Source organism: Stegodyphus dumicola, chromosome 9, assembly GCF_044657685.1.
Source record: "Stegodyphus dumicola isolate Sdum_Otavi_A_Nest chromosome 9, ASM4465768v1".
NCBI classification, from domain to species: domain Eukaryota; kingdom Metazoa; phylum Arthropoda; class Arachnida; order Araneae; family Eresidae; genus Stegodyphus; species Stegodyphus dumicola.
Genome location: NC_140776.1, coordinates 10,154,114 through 10,171,793, shown reverse-complemented (window position 1 = coordinate 10,171,793; position 17,680 = coordinate 10,154,114). Strand labels below are relative to the sequence as shown.

The 17,680-nt window shown below is 31.2% G+C and overlaps 2 protein-coding genes across 3 annotated transcripts in view; one reads left to right on the top strand and one right to left on the bottom strand.

Annotated features, from left to right (window-relative positions):
- Ubc6 (ubiquitin conjugating enzyme 6) overlaps nt 1-15,271 on the top strand; it is a 58,933-nt gene extending 43,662 nt beyond the window's left edge. Inside the window, exons 3-5 of the mRNA XM_035352027.2 lie at nt 5,415-5,530; nt 12,365-12,453; nt 13,666-15,271. Of these exons, the coding sequence (XP_035207918.1) occupies nt 5,415-5,530; nt 12,365-12,453; nt 13,666-13,830 (370 nt within the window). The 3' untranslated portion in view covers nt 13,831-15,271. The remainder of the gene's footprint in view (nt 1-5,414; nt 5,531-12,364; nt 12,454-13,665) is intronic.
- Nucleotides 15,259-17,680, bottom strand: part of Ufsp2 (UFM1 specific peptidase 2) — a 61,792-nt gene continuing 59,370 nt past the window's right edge. For both annotated transcript variants that reach the window (XM_035352024.2, XM_035352026.2), the window contains exons 12-13: nt 16,500-16,624; nt 15,259-15,519 (exon numbers count right to left, since the gene is read on the bottom strand). In XM_035352024.2, coding sequence (XP_035207915.2) covers nt 15,433-15,519; nt 16,500-16,624 — 212 coding nt within the window. In that variant the 3' untranslated portion in view covers nt 15,259-15,432. The remainder of the gene's footprint in view (nt 15,520-16,499; nt 16,625-17,680) is intronic.

The following is a 17,680-nucleotide window of genomic DNA, read 5'->3' as shown; positions in this document are numbered from 1 at the left end:
CAAATATATTTTTATTAAGGAAAATTAACAAACGGCAAGCTATTTTAACACAATATGCAAATTTCAGTAATGAATAAATGAATGAACGGCAAGCAATCAAACATAATACAAAATAAAGTGGAAACAACAAAAAACACAGAGTCAAGGAAAACGTTGCCTATCATGAAATTAGACATTAATCACTTTCAAAACCATAAAAATCCTTTTCACTATCATCATCATCGAAAATGAGAATATCGTCATCACTTTTGTTTCCATCATCGTTAGTATCACCTTCTTCGAATAATGCATCGTCTTCTGTTCTGTCAAGAGCATTATTGATTCCGCACTTCTTAAAGGACTTAACAATTACTTCAGCCTTTACGTCCTCCCAAGATCTTTTTACTCACTCGCACACTTGTGAAATAGAGGGCTGTTTCATTCTACCTGAGAGTGTGAGGGTGCAATGTGGCTCTCTTATCCACTTGTTCCATTGTTCTTGCACTTTTTCCTTAAATAGCTTATTCACCGATACATCTAAAGGCTGCAATTGGCTAGTCAGTCCACCAGGAATGACAGCTATCTGGGTTTTTAATTCTCTTGCTTTATTCTTTATGGTTTCAAGTTCTATGGGTGCTAAATTGATTCAAAACCAAAAGAGAGGGTATTCTTGAGTCCACCAGGTCGCCTTGCCCATATGTTCTGTAACCACAGTTTCATTCCAGCTTCGTCCATCCAGCCTTTCTGATGGACATGAACAATTACAGACGTTGGAAGTTTTTCTTTTGAATATGAAAAACGGCGGTAGTTTTGTGCCATCAGCACAACATGTTAGAACTACCGTATATTAGGTTTTTTCATGACCTGTGGTTTTCATGTTATTGATTTAGACCCTTTAATACTCACAGTCTTGTTGGATGGTACATCAAATGTGAGTGGAATTTCATCCATCCATATTTCCTACTTGACCGAGCTCAAAAGAAGTTTTCTCGCGTGCATTTATAACAAACCTATGAAATGCTAGTATTTTTTCTTTATAATCTGCTGGCATTTTCTGTGCAATAGTTGTTTTTGTGTGCATTGAGAAGACTTGCCTTTTCATGAACCTGTAGCACCAGCCCTCAGACCCTGAAAAGTTTTGATTCCCATGTTTTTCTACAAATCCTTTGGCCTCATTGATTAACATTTTGGTTGAAACACTTATCCCAGATTTCCTCTTATCTATCACCCACATTTTTACGGCATTTTCAAGTTCAGGCCAAGATGGAGCTGGGCATCCAAGGTTATGTTTTTGTTTTTTAGCAGTTGATCTTCCTGCAGCAAGGCATTTCGGTGGTGGACCGAAATGCCTTGCTGCTGCTCTGTTTCCATGCACTTTGGCGTAGTTTAACACTCCTAGTTTATACTGAATTGTATAGCTTAATCTCTTGTTTCCTGTAGTCATATTTTGCAGGGTATTTTTTTTAAACAAATAGTTTTAAGCACTGATACCGACACGTTTATACAGAGTAGCACCGATACCGACACATGTATGTATCGGCTGAGCTTCAACATCGGCTTCGAGGTTTGCCGCTTTTTGGCAACAGATAATTCACGCATGCGCAAAATAATTATGGCAGATGTAGAAAAGGCTATGTGTGTTTAGACTTTTATCTGGGCTAAAAATAGCATTCAGTATTGAAAGTTAACCTGTGTCGGCTGCCTGTAGAGCCTGAAGCTTACGCTATAGTTTTGGCATTGAAAAAGTAGAAGCCATGGATATTCGGTTCATCTATAAAGATTGTGACCGATCATAGTGTACTACCATTTATAGTGAGAAATGTTCAGCAATCTCCCAAATTGCAATGATGGGACATAGCATTGCAGAGATATAATTTAGAAATAAAGCATTGCTTCTATGTAGTGCGGATTCATTATCCAAACTCTGCACCAGTGAGCATTGAACGGTTACTTGCCCAGCGTTTAGTATAATTAGTGATTAAGCAGTTTTTCCTTTCTTAATAATTTTAGAATTTTATGCAAAATAAGGTATTTATATAATTTGAAGGGGAAAAAAATTATTCTGTAACAGATACTTAAGGTATATGGTGAATTTGTTTGGATATTCCCCCCCCCTATAATTAAAAAAAAAGCTTTAATAGAATCCATTTTAGGGAAAATAAATTCTGTATAATAACTTTTTTTACTTTGTATAACTGAAAAGAATAGAATTACATACCTTTATAAAAAGACTAGAGAAATTTTGATACTTTTTATTAAGGACCTTCATATATAAAAGTAGGAAGTAAATTTTTATTTTCCTCATTGAAATGATATTTGCATGGGAACACCAACTTTTCTTTTTAAGAAGTAAGATATTGATACAGTCAAAAGTCGTTAATCCGGACTTGTCGGGACTTTGGCGATTCCGGATTATCGATTTTTCCGGATTATAGATCATCAGTTTAAATCTCGAGGATGGCATGCAGAAATTCTAAAATAAAAAATATGAAACCGTAATTTACAAAATAAAGAACAATTATAATCTAAAGTGTATCAAAATTTACAAAAAAAAAAAAAAAAAAAAAAAAAAAAAAAAAAAAAAAAAGCAAGCTTAATATTTATTTGTTTACTTTATTAAACATTTCTTTCAATGTAAGTTGTTTAAGTTGCTTCGTTTTATGTGATAATACTTTCTCTTTAATTCTATAAACAGACATAATTTCTTGTTCAGTTACAAAGTTCCGCTGTTCAAATCCCGTAATTGCTGTGCCGAGAATACCGACTAACTTGTCAATCAAAATTTTTTCATTTTCACTAACCTCTCTGTCACCTTCTTCATGTCTTTATCCATTTTTTGCAGCAATTCCACTTTTTGTTTGATGGACATTGAAACATACTTTCGTTTTGTAGATCCTTTGGGAGCTCCAACATCGGAAATTCTATTTGACATAATCGAAAGTTCAAGTTTACTTTTACAACATTGCTCTTACAGTCTGCAAAAAATAATAAGACGCATCGAATTCGAAGATTAAGGAACAACGCAATCATCAACATTAACTGAAGTAGATAATTTTAGCTTATATCGTCCGTTATACATTAAACGCGCACGCGAAAACGTATTCTGCGCTTGCACACACGCATATGCAGAGTCGTAAAGGTCTTACGTGCGCGCGTAAACACCTATGCGCATGTGTCAACGCGGCGCATGCGCAGAAAGTTTTTAGGTCGTGATTATAGATCATTCCGGATTATGGGTGTCCGAATTAACGACTTTCGACTGTATAATATTTGGAATCCTAAGTGAAAGTTAAAAGATAGAATTCCGTGTGGCCATGTTTTATACAGTAAAATAATGTGTAATTGTAATTATTTTGTTGAAAATATATATGTTAATTGAGACTTGAATTTTAGTGTAAAATATTTAAATGTAAATTCCCCCCCTTTTTTTTTCTCAATATCGCAAACAGTAGCACGACTTCAGTTTCCAGATTAATGATTGATTTGTAAATAGCATTAACAATCTTGCTACAGGATTGTAGTAGTATGTGGTTACTCTTTGATGATTAATAAGACACACTGGGTGCATTTTGCTTCTTCTCACGGGTGTTTGCTAGATGTAAGTTGATGGAGTATTGTCGCGAAAGGACAAGGTGTTTGCAACTTGTATGTTGTAGGATTGATATTTTGCTTTGCGTTTCATTTAGTCAAATGATGCTTTTTTAATCACAAAGCCATTACACATGTAAGCGCAGGTTTTATGCTAACTCAATGGTATTTATTTTATTTATTTTTTTTAAATTTTATATATTATAGAGAGTGAATTTTGATCAGAAGTTTCGAAACTATGCAAGTTTCATACAAGATACTGTTATGAAAAACTGATTCAGATTACCATAATAGCAAATGATAAAATTTGAATTTTGTCATTAAGTTGCCCGTATCATCGTTTTGTCATATCAAGAATAGGTGTAAAAACTTCTTAAATGAAAGAGCTTTACAATTTATATTGATTGATAAATTTTTGTGTTATTCATTATTTTACTATCTTTTGGTGTTACATGTGCTTTTTCCCCAAAGTTAGATATTTATGTTCTTAATAAAATTTATTGTTGCAAGCTCAAAATGACTGAGTTTTACTTCCTTAAATACTAATTCTAGATATGTACTTCCACGTATAGAGTTTCTTTTAATAAGTTAAGGAATTTCACATAAACAACCTTATGCAGGAATCAGTCTGAAAGTATAAAATGTAACATTTTATATGAATCCCCTTAGAGCAAACATTTCAGTTAGTAAGATTTGCATTATACTTTAATAAATTAAATATAGTAACTTCTGTATGTTCACACATAAAATTCGCAGAGTTATGTCAATATTTTTTGATATAATTAGAAACAAGTTCAGTGACATGCTGTTTTATTTAGTATAGAAGGTAGGATAGGATATTTTAAGAACTGTAGCTTCATTTTTCAGTACATTCTCAGCAAAGCAGTTCTCTTTTCCCTGAAAAACGAACTAAGTAAATTAATTTTTTTTGTTTGTATGTATTTTTTACATTTAAATGCAGATCCCTTGTATTTTAATTATGAACAGTTAATAATGACTGTTTTATTAATTGGAATTTTTGCTGTGTGAGGCTTTATTCTGAGTTAGATGTTATACATGTACAGAACCAATCCTTATTTATTTAAGAAAATTTTCTACTTTTACACTGAGAAGCATTTTACTTCCTTGTACGAAGTAAAAAGGAAGTATTGTAATCGCGAAAAGTTTCAGGCAGCATATTTCAAGGAAAATATCCATTTTGACCGCTATCGAATGCAATTTAACTATGTTTTTGCGTGATATCTGTACGTAAGGACAGAATAAAAGACTCGTTAAATACAGATATTTTGAGTTTGTATGTATTTTTGCCTTGTTGCGAAGTGAAAACTGAATTAATTGAATGAGAAATACTCAATCGTCTGTGAAAAACTGTTTCTTTTTTGTTTAGTTTGCTTAATTTCTTTTATACATCGTTCTAGCTTTGTTTTAGTATTTGAATAGAACATGTGGCAACGATTAGATAATTCTTTAAATGATATAAATTTTGTGCATTCTGAGTTATAATATGAACGAAATATAATACTGTTAAGTAAACCTAGCACCAGAGTGGTAAACAAAGTGAATTTTAAAGAATGCATTTATTCTATTGTGGTTTATGCGCTGTCGGCAAAGTAGGTTTAATTCAATCTAATAAGTTTAAATGAAATGCAAGAAAAAATACGTATAATTTAATATTCCGTACAAGGAATTTATGTGGTGTACACATCAGACTTTTTAACTAAGTATTTAAGGAAAAATTCCTGTACTATCTGTTTTCTATGTACTGTATGTTATTCTTTTGACTGCTTATTCTGCTATGTTCAGTGTTTAAATAAATTTTATTAAACACTTTTTTTTTTAATATACAGCCCTCATGATACTCCTTTTGAAGATGGTACCTTTAAACTTACTCTAGAATTTACGGAAGAGTACCCAAACAAGCCACCAACGGTGCGATTTGTATCAAAAATGTTTCACCCTAATGGTAAGAAAAAATTTATTTAAAAGTTCTAAATTTGATTAAATTTTGTATCGGTTGCATTGTTCATGTGTTGGATATTTAAAATGCATATGCATGAAAGGTCACTTAGAAAAAATCTGGGGAGGGTGTGTGTGTGTGTATGGGGTGGGGGTGGGAGGAAAAATACAATGGGATGTTTACTACTATTCTACTAATTTTAAAATTGTATGTCCAGGGTTTGTACGGTCCTTAAGTTTTTTTGAATCAATATTTGGTCTTTAAAAGTACTTAATTTTGGCAAAAATCGGCAGAAGGTCCTTAATTTTAATCATGTGAAATTTCTGTCTGTTTTTACGACTGCCATTTTGAGTGTGAATTAGCAGTTTGGAGGTATATTTTTAGCGATTCACTGATAAATATGGTTATTTGAATGGGTTATGATTTGTTCCTATTTCTAATATAAATGGTGGGATACTCGATTTTCTGAGCAAGAATTGAAACATGTATTTCGAAATTATTTCTCTTTTTCTAATGAAGAGCTCTTAAACAACTTTTCGCTTTTGGAGATGTGAATTCTTTTATTGAACGACTTATCATTTTGGTGATTTTGAAGATCAGTTTCTATAGAAAATTTTAAATTCCATGATCTGGGAATTTTTCAACGATTTTTTTTAAACATTCTAACATTGATAAATATCATTAAAATAATGGTAATATATTGAAATTATATTTAAAAAATAACATAATAATTATAAATAAATATCTTCTTTTTAATTTTTTCATGATAAGAGTTTTCTCATGTAATTGTCTCATAGTTTTCAGAATTCTCAGAATATGCATCAGTTTTCTGTGTAAAATTAATTTCACACTTTTTCCATCTGATTTTTTTAAAAGTATTTCTAACTGTTTGCTGTAACAAAATTGGTAGGCGTAACTTTTTCTTCGGGACATTAGACATTGCAACTTGGAAAGTGTAGAAGGATTTGAAGGCAAGATTTATAGACCCAATATTCCATAAGATTTTAGAAAAATGTGACAAAATGAAAAATGTCTCTGGTATTAACACATAATGGATGTATTTTACAGAAAGTTTGCAATGAATTTCTTACTTTTTGGGGAATATCTGGAAGAAAACATAATATTTGAATGTTTTATTTCTGATACTAGAATCTTTTTCTTAACAGGCTTATCTTCCCTTTATTTTCTCTACTTTTCACTAGACACAAGTATGGAAAATATTAAAAATGCTTCTAATCTTATCACATGGACAGGTATTATAGAAAATAATTTTTTTATTATTAAAGAAATTGAAAACTGGCAATTTAAAAGATTCATCTAGTATGTCTTAATGCATCATACACAGGTCTGATGCTAGGCATTTTCCCACCTGGTGCAATCACGTGGAATATTATACTTATCTCTGTAGATCCTAAATTTTGCTGACTAGTGCCTTTATAAATTCTGCTTCCAGTGCCTGCTCTAAATTCTAAAAGTTTTTCCATTTGTACATTTTGTTGCTCGGTGTGTCACTAAGTTCTGCCACACCAGCTCTGTAACCGGCTCTTACCATACATATTTCATATTTCTCCTGAATGTTCATATTACTAAAGAAATAAAATTAGCAGCTTTTTCTATACATTCTAAATGCATTTAGTTTTTTAGAATAACAGAAATCTTTAATTAATTCCAAAAATTCTAAAATGAAAAGGAAGCATTTTGAAGAAAGAAACCAAGTACATAAAGAGAGAGAAAATTATTCTTCAACTATATATACAGGTATTATTATGTAAATTATCGAGTTGTTTATAATTTCAGCCTTTACTATAATTTCCCGTTTCTATTTCCTCTCCTGAATGCAAATCACTTAGGCAGATTTTAAACAGAGGTTTTTGGTGTGCAAGACAGGGTATGTTTTTAATCTTGCTCACTGAATTAGTTCCTGCCAGCTCTGATAATTTGCAACTTTTTGTCTTTGCATTATTGCTGCTGACATTTGAATTTGTTATGACGATAGAGTTACTGAGCCAGCTTAAATTAAAATTAAATTATATAGTCTTTGACCACTAGTCCACATTTTTTGTTTGAATTTCATTGTTCTTGTTTAATTACATCACCACAAATTGCAATTGAATTGATTAGCATAAGAACACGCCTTTAAGTTCTTTTTAAATAAGAGGCTTATTTAAACCTTTGTCTGACTTTATAGTTACTTTGAGACATAACAATAACCTGCTTCACGTCTGTCGGGAGTTTTTGGACTATTTAACTTTTACCAGATCAATTAAACCCTCATAGGTACATTGTGGAGAGGTTGACAAGTTAGGAGATAAAGCACGCAGAACTAGTCAGAACATTGGTTTGCGTATTCAAACAGACTTTTAATTGTTAGGAAAGATGTTTAAAGAGAAGAAAATTGATATAAATTAAGCCAAAACGCCAGGGAAGCCTTCAAATTAGAAAGATGCATAAATATTTTGTTAAGTGTTGTTGCTACAAAACATAAATTTTTTGTAGCTTTAATGTATAATTATCCTAATTTCGTTTAAGAATCAATGACATAAATTGCATGTATTTTAAAGTGTGAAATTTTATTAGATTGTGATTTTAATAGGGACTTTTAACAATATTGTTAAAAAATAAGTAAAATTTAATAGTAATCATGTAAATCCATAATGACTTAGGTTATCTAACTACCTAATTTAATTTATAACTAACTGCTTACCCTTAAAAATTATCTCCGCATAATAAAGTGAGTTATTGCCTTTCATTATTCCTTAGCGTGGTACAAGGTAAAACATAAAAATGTAAAAATTCATGGAAAACTTATTCTTAGTATCTAGTGAGACCTAAAATAATACAAAGCAACTTAGTGTCACCTCTGGTGCTTTAGTTGCTTATTGGAACCTTAAAGTATATTAACTTGGTTACAAACCCTGGAACTCTACACTGAGCTACAACACTAACTGCAACAGACAGAGCCCAACTAACAAAACTAGCTAACCGTTCCCACATCAGGCCTCTCAGTTTTGTTCTGATCCTCACTGTAGGTAAGGAGTAGCGGTGACAACATCCAGTCTTTTGTTATAAATCATTCTGATTATGATTTTACTTCTCATTTTAAACTATGATGCTTGACATAAAATCTACCTGCTATTTACTAAACCTCTAGATTTAGTAAATGACTAATGAGACATAAAAAAAATAAGCATGAAACTAACTATTAGTAAAACGTAAATAAAATGTCACTTATCTTCTTTCAGATATACCGAACTATTGTAAGTGTAAAATATTTAATGCTGTTTGGTAAATTTCATAAAGTATATTTTATGCTCAATTAATAATTAAGTTATGTTTAATAATAATGCTTCCTACTTACGGATCTATTTTGTTTTTTGGGTGGTATTGCAAAAGTGAAGTTCAGGCACATATAATATTTTAATTGAATTTATTAATTTGCTATTTGCTCATATGTCCTTAATTTTTTTCAGTAATGGTCCTTAAAAGTCCTCAAAAGTACTTAATTTCCATGTGCAGAAATGTGTATGAACCCTGTATGTCCCAAGAATGCACAGTCTGCCTTTCTACTGTTATTACTGCTTAATCATTTCATTCATTAAAGATTAATTTTTAATCAGCTTCAGCTTTGAAAAGCTGCACTTTGTTGAGGGTACTAATATTGCCATGCATAATGAAATTCTCAGTCCAGGTTGATACATTTGGGAAAATGTCTTCAAAATTCTTTTTGTAAATGCTCCAAAGTGCTATCAAATATTGCCGGCAGTTTGTAGTAATGTAAAGGTAGAACTAACTTAGCAGCAACATCTGGGGTATTATATACCTACTGAATTTTGTTTTAGGTCGTTTTATAGCATTTGCAAACGTAATCTGGTGCACAAACAGTTTAGAACCTCAGAATAATATTTGTTTCTGATTGTACTATTTTTCATAACACAGATAATTTTGTTGGCACATTTCCTTGTGCCAACCATGGTTGCAACAGCCGGTGCACTGTGAAGGTGTCTAAGTGTGTGTTAGCTGAGATTTGCCATATGGACCAACCTTCTCTTCTCAGTTTGATTGCGATGTCCTTCGTAAAATCGTCTGTCTGCTGGAATTGCCTCTGTTGACGACGGCCTGGCATTCTCTCTTAACACGTGTCTTCTGAGATAAGAATGAATCTTCTACGATGATTTCTTTAGCATAAATAACAGCATGAAAATTGAACATTCTACAGGTTTCTTCCCTTATATCTATCTTTAATGTGTTCTGGAGAGCTACAGAACACATAATTCACATAACTCGGTGACATGCATCTACCCTGAAATTTGCATAATTTTCGGGCCACTCCTTGGTTTCAATGTCGGGTAGAATGTGTCATCACATTATCAACTTGCATTTTATTTAGAAATTTACTTAATGTGCCTTGTTTTGACGTTTCCTTCAACAAATCTATGTTATGCTTTCTGTTTTGAGAACCCAATAAATATTTTCTATCTCTGTTGGATACTTGCTGTGGCTGATACAAGGTACAACATTTAACAAGAACACTCTGCAGATAGAAACCAAGGATCCACAATTGATAAATATGTTTATGTATTCTCATAAGTAATGATATGAGGTTGTAACTGCTCAGAATTCAGCTTTCAAATTGAATAAATACACTAGTTATTTCATAGATTATGAAAGACTTCTAGATTCTGTATTTGCAATTAATCCCATCTATTCAACATTGCATATAAAAAAGGGTACATTTCTGTTTTTGACGGCGCAACCGATACAGTCTCCAGTAATGTAACAATCGATGCCAAACGAAATATCCTCGCTGGTAACCTTTAACTTTTACATTTTCAAAAACAATTTCTGATCAGATAGATTGTTTCTTTCAATACTGGCATACAGTTACATAGAATTTTTACCAGATAGTTCAATTTTATGCCCTAAGGCCATTCACAGGCAGTAATTAAGTAAATTAGGATGTAATCACACCGCTCACTCGATGGTGGAAATATACATAAGGCAAAGTCAAGGGTTAAATTCATCCATTCTAATGAGAATGCACTAGCGAAATAAAGCACTGCGGTTTTAATTTCTTAGTAAGCTATTCGTACAAATTGAAATAGTTCTTGCATTTAAACTTGTATTCCAAATTAAGATTTAACTTGAAAATAATGTAGATAATTAGATTTTTGTAGTGTAGTTTACATGAGATGAGATCACTTGGGGTCATGTGATATGAACCGGCGAATCAGGATGTTGTATGATGAAAGCATAGTAAATTCTTAATGTCTTTTTACAAATATGCGTTTAACACAACCAGGCCAAAATTCGCATAAATCGCCAAATTTGGCGACCCTACTTACGGCAACCCTACGTGTTATACGTAGTTTTGTAAAAAGAAAAAATAACACTCGGTGTGTACTACCACAGCAATGCGTTTTCGGCGGAATTTGCCGAGAAAAGAAAGAGACTTTTTTGGTTACTGTACGTAACAGAAGCGCCGTTACCCTCATGGAAAAAATTTGCGAAAATATCAAGGAAGGAAGCATCATTTATTCAGATTGCTGGAAAGGATACAATACAAGTGAGTTCGAAAATGCTGGATTTCTGCATGAAACTGTTAATCACAAATATAACTTTGTGGATCCCAACACGGGCGTTCACACACAACATGTAGAGCGCATGTGGGGCTCAGCCAAATTGCGCAACAAAAAACAGAGAGGAACAGCCCATCATCATCTTGACTCATACCTTATAGAATTTATATGGCGCCAAGCTCAAGCTGTTAATGGCGAAGACGGTTTTCAATCAGTGCTAAAAGCAATAGCCAAAAGATTTCCGCCGGAAAAATAATTCTGCAACTTATTCAAATTCGAAACCGGATTGGTTTAATTGCTATTTTATATTTTAAAACAAAATAATATAAAAACGGTATTAAAAATTATCTGTAATTAATAAATGTACATTTTCTTTCTATTCATACTTTTTTACTCAAACTTACAAATCGCGCCAACCTGGTTGCAATAATACGTAAGTACCAAAAATATATATGCCCACATATGAATATAGTTCTATCATTTCTATTTTTTATATGTAGAAATTATGAAATGACACTTTTGAAATTACTGTGAATGATTGCAATGACATCATTCAAAATAGCTGTTAATATGGGAAAAATCGAAGGTAAGAAAGACTACACAGTGCTAAAAAGACATCCATTATATGCTTCAGTATATTATTGTGGTTTGTATACTATACAAACCACACTGAATTAACTGTTAACTCCCCCCCCCTTAAAGCAATAGGAAGCAGTCTGTTTTGGGATATGAAGCACAATTTGAATGATCTGCAGAATGCAGTCGTCTTTCAAGACTATTATAGTAATCAGTACTGATGCTAATTTATTTCTCAGAAATAATTATTTTCAGATGTGTCATCTTCTATACACTGTAACTGAAAGGAATGCTTTCTTGAGACATTTCCTCATATAACACAAATATACATAAGCCAGTTTCCCTACTGAAGGCTTTTCATATTCTATTACTTCATGGTATTTGTGACCTTCCCCTTATTTACTATCATAATATGAGTCTTCATTACTTCACAGAGGTGATTAGGGTATTCGAATAAATTAGAGGACTTAACAGCAATCATTACCATGCTTGCGGAATTCTAAATCAATAGACTACATTCAGGTAGATACCGATTTGTTTTTAAGAACTGTTAATTAACAAATTAATTTGGAAGTACATATTAGTCTAAAGTAATGTGAATTTCATTTTTAATATTTTTGGAGTATCTGCTATAGCAGTTCATTATTTAGCTTTAACAATTCACTCTATATTAATTCAATATTTGCAGTGTATGCTGACGGTAGTATCTGTTTGGATATTCTTCAGAATCGATGGAGTCCTACATATGATGTATCTGCTATTTTGACATCAATACAGGTTAGTGTAGTATTTACGATAATTCTGCCTTTTTTTTTTTAATTAGAGAAAATGTTTTAACATTTTGTTATAATAAGATATAAAAATATGAATGTATTAAAAATTAAGATAACATCAACTTAATATCAAACCTCAAAACTGGATAAAACGGAAATAAGTGGACATGTATTTAAAGATTTGGTTACCTAGAAAATAATTTCTGTATTTATAAAATCATCTTTTGTTTGAAATGCTGAAAATTTAGCACTGTTCCTTAAGGGCTTTAAAGCCTAGTTTTTTTTTTTTTTTTTTTTCCAATTCATATTTATTCTCATTTCTTTTCATTATGTAAATATATCACAAATTTGCTTTTTAAGTATTAAAATGACTTCAAAAAGCCTCTATTCTGTTTAGAATTTAGATTTTAATCTATTTTGTAAATAGGTTTTAAAGTGTTGTTAAGCTAACAATGCATTTTATATTTTTTTTTGGGGGGAAAGCTGTTTGAGAGCAAAGTTTCTGTAAAAATAATTTCAACAAAATACAAATTTCTGCTTTTGCTTTTCAATTTGGAGGTGCTCTGTATTCCAGCATAGTTACTAATTTATTAAGTACCGAGCAACAGACATTTTTCAGATTTATCAAACAGAATTCTCATTACAAATTGGATTTAATCAATTATTAGATTTTTCTATTCGCATAAGCAATATTTTTGCTCCAAAATAGTGCATTTTATTTATTAGTCCTGAAAATGTTTCATTTCTTAATTATTAGCACATTTAAGTAATTTTTGAAATTTTGTTAATGGCGTTTTGTTTATTTACATGTAGAGTGTTTCAAAACTAGTAGAACAAAGAGTTATGAGTGCACTGAAACAAATACTTTTAATTATAGAATGCATGTTTGCATATTGAGCCTTATGATTTAACTTTGGATATCATGCAGAGGCTTAGTAAAAAAATAATAAGGTCGCTGAAGACAAAAAAGTAAGACTTTTTATCAGCCATTCAGGGCCTAAGTGCTTAACATGTGACTATGTATTCTGCAACAAAAAATGTTTATATGTTCTATCGCTCTTTAACTCGCTCGTTCGGTTAGTTTTGAAAGACCCTGTATAATACATTTAATAATTAAGAATTATAATATGAAATTGTTCTAACTTGGTAGCATTTTTCTGTATTTTTGCATAATAGATCTCAGTATTAGTATTACATATTTTATATTTCATTTCAGTCCCTACTGGATGAGCCAAATCCCAATAGTCCTGCAAATAGTTTAGCTGCCCAGCTATATCAAGAAAATCGTAGAGAATATGAGAAGAGGGTTGCAACCATTGTTGAACAGAGCTGGTTAAATTTTAATGACGACGAAGAAAAGGAACCAAAAAAAGATTCTTAGAATTAACCCATTTTAGCCCTCACCAGTGGAACAGATCCAGTGGTTTGCACTTAGTGCTGTTTGTATGGGTGTGGCCTTGTGTGCGTTGCAATGAACTGGTCAAATTCAGAAACATTTTTCGACATTTTATGCCGTATCTGACCGCGTTGCAGGTGACTGCAAGGTCGCGATTGTGTTATGTATATGTATTTTGTTTGCAATGTGAAACCAGCTTACTTTTTATATATTAAGGTATGTTAAAATACCCAGTTTCCCAACCTTTTAAGATACTCATGAATTTGTATATTGCGTTAAACTGTCCATATTAGCAAAAATCGTTACCTAAATTTTATTTAAAATATCTTGTATAATCATTGTACATTTTATTTTCAAAGGCATTTTATTTTTTTTTGTTCTGTCATATGCAAATGTGCTTTTTGTTAAAATTTTGTAGTAAATACATCTTTCTTTAAAATTTCTCCTCCAGGTTTACTCCGATAGATTAGTGTGGTTCAGTTTGAATTGAGAGATATTAGTCATAGTGTACATTATAATTATAGATTAGATTTTTCTTATAAGTTTTCTCGATAAGTATATTGGAACACAGTCATCATGGCTGTTAACTGTTGTGCATATTGTAGTATAAACACTGTGCAATTGGTATTTGAAATATATATTCAAGCTTTTTACGAGAGGAAAAACAGTAACTGCAATATTAATTACTCATGTGTTCTCCAGCAGACGTCTACAGGCTTTTCAGCTTTCCAGACTGCACTCACTCATACATAGTAGAAAAGACAGTATTCTGAAGGGTATGAAGCTGAGAACTTAGAAACTTTCTTAATTTCTAAGTGTTTATTGATAAACTCATGTAAAAGAGAATTATTTTCTGTGTTTCCCCCATAAGACATCTAGTTACACAGCAAAATATATACAGTATTAATACATCAACCATCACAGGCAGATTTTCAACAGTGGATGAGGTTTGCCTATTCTGTCTTTTAATGTTTCACTGTGTGGAGAACCAAAATTAATGCTTGTACAGAAAATTATGGGATCTAATTGTAAAAGTCAGTAGTTAATGGGGAATAAAAATTATGCTTGTTATGTATCCGATCATTTATTTAATTAATAACTTTAAACAGAACAAAGTTTTAGATGCTGAAAGAGAATGCTTTCAATAATAGTATTATAGTAAATCCATGTGAATATTTGAATTGTATATATATATATATATTTATCTCTAAAACAGTGAACAGCAACTGTTTTTATCCAATTCAAACCAATGAACTTTGTCTTTACAACAGTGATTTTTGTGGAATCCAATGTGTGAGTATTCCTGGAGTTGCTTCTAATAAATAAAAGCACGAAACTATTTTCAAATTACGCTTATTTCATAATGTATGTATTTACGATTTCATATCATTTTAGAACTGCATTAATAAACACTTCTTTGCCTTGACTGAAATATATTTATTACAGGAACATTATATCTCTTGTAATAAAATATACAGTTGAAGAAAAATAATATATGGACATTTTATCAGCCAGGAAAATAATCTTTTATATTCTACTTCATTAGAAAAATATAAATTTAATAAACAAAACTAAATTTCAAGAATTTTATAAATCTTTTGGTCGCTGTGGTAAACAAAGGTTATAGAATGCGGACTCATCCCAAAACTGGACAGTTTTCCAGCCACACCAGCCCTGAAAGTCATCAATAAAATTTAAACATCATGACATAAACATTTTTTTTTTTTATTAATGAAATCTATACCACTATAAGAAAGGACTATACTTTAACGAACAAGTAAAAATGAACTCTTGTTGTATGTATGTTACAGTATATTTAATTATTAGTTTTTTTTTTTTTTTTTTTTTTTTAATTTGGAATTAACATGGGTCTTCAGATGTTGCATAACACCTGAAGTATGTGATAAATTGGAATTATTGCTGTGAAAATCAAAATTTAAATATTTACCCAAGCATGTACATTCGACATGTAAATATAAAAAAGAAGTCTAACAATTTTTTCCATAGTTCCATATTTTACAATTATAATATTCACTAAATAGGAATTGTAGTAAAGATTCCAACAATATATGTGATTTCCAGACCATTTAAATTTCAATAAATATTTCATTTCACTGTTTTATATAAAAGCAGTATTTATGTTGCCATCTCAAAATTATTACCATTTCAGTAAAACTGATATAATTTTGAGCTTAAGGGGGCATTGCAGCTCTAAGGGGCAATAAAAAAAAGAATCAAGAAGCGGGTGGGTATTAAAAATGTAAAGTGTAATGAATAAAAAATAATCAGTATTTATTCAGTGCCTATGAATGATATGATGATATTTAAAGCATTGCAGATGTAAGAGGCACTGAACAAAATTTTAAAAGGGGACAGTGAAACGAAAATGGCGAGGATTCTGTGATTTAAAAGATCAATTACAGATCATAAGGCTGTATAAGCTATTCTTATTTTATCTTGGATTTAATTTCATTTATAAAGTGAAATATTTTTCTTGCTTCAACTCAACAATTTCCCTGTCCATAGTTAACAATAAATTCTAATTTTTAAACATAATAAAATTACGTTTAAGAAGTTATACAAAATTAAAATTATGGAATAATATGATTTTAGCAAAAAAATTTTTTTGTTGTTGAAACAGTGTTATTTATTACCTTATTCAAAATAACATTCAGATCTTCACTTCCAGTGTAATGAGGATCCAAAATAAGAAATTTTAGGTCTCCAGTGCTTTTATTAAAATCCACTCCTAGTATTGTATGGGCTAGAACTCCACCTCCTAAAGAAATGGCATTGATTATATATCACAAAAAACTTGCCGCTGAAAATCTAGATCATTCCACAAAATTTCTACACTTATATAAACTGTAGAAATACAGATCCCCTTCCACCTTAAAAAACATTAGTTCTTTCTACATTAGATCATGGAACATTGACATTACATTAGACCATGGAAAGAAACAAAATTATTGAAAGTTATTATAGCTTGACATATAAAGTTTTAAGTTAATTGTTTTTAACTTGGGCAGAAGTTTTTTTTTTTTTTTTTTTTTTTTTTTTTTTTTTTGAGGGGGGCTTGTAGTGAGTATAAAGTATCATAAATTATCTGTAACAATTTAAAATATATAAAATTAATTTTATTTCTATAACATTTTGTTCTTTGCCTTTCTACCATTTCTCCAGCAGTTGGAAAATCTCTTTTTTTTTTTAAGTCATCAGCTTTATTCAAAAAGAAGTTAGCGAAGGGCTGTTTGACAGTCTCCAAATAAGTGAACTCTATTCAGACAATTCTGAAGTGATCCAAAGAGATGCAGCCCCCCTCTTGATGCTACTAAAGGAGGTTCTTTTTCTTTAACATTATTGTATAATAAAGCCTGAGTAAAAACTTTAAGGCCAGTAAAAATTTTTGAGAAAATGGAAACATTTAAACTGAGGAATTAAAATACCATTTGATTGACAATTATTGAGCTTAAGTAAAAAAAGTAGAAAAATTAATTTGCAAATATTTTATTATTAGAAAATATTACAGAACACACGGATGAATATTTGAGCCTGAGTAAAAACTTTAAGGCCAACATAGAAAATAACATATAAGAAAAAAATTACAAATACTCGGAAGGTTGTGTAGGAGCCATTTCTTCGAATTACTTCAAATATTCTGGTTTTCATGGATGAAACGAGTTTTTGACAAAGGGTGGGGTCGGTTTTATACCATTCATCTTCGATAGTAGATTTCAGCTCTGTTGTTGATGTAAAATGTCTCCCATTTGCATAAACGCTTCTTGCTAAGTCACCCCAAAGGTTCTCGATTGGGTTGAGGTCAGGTGATCTAGCT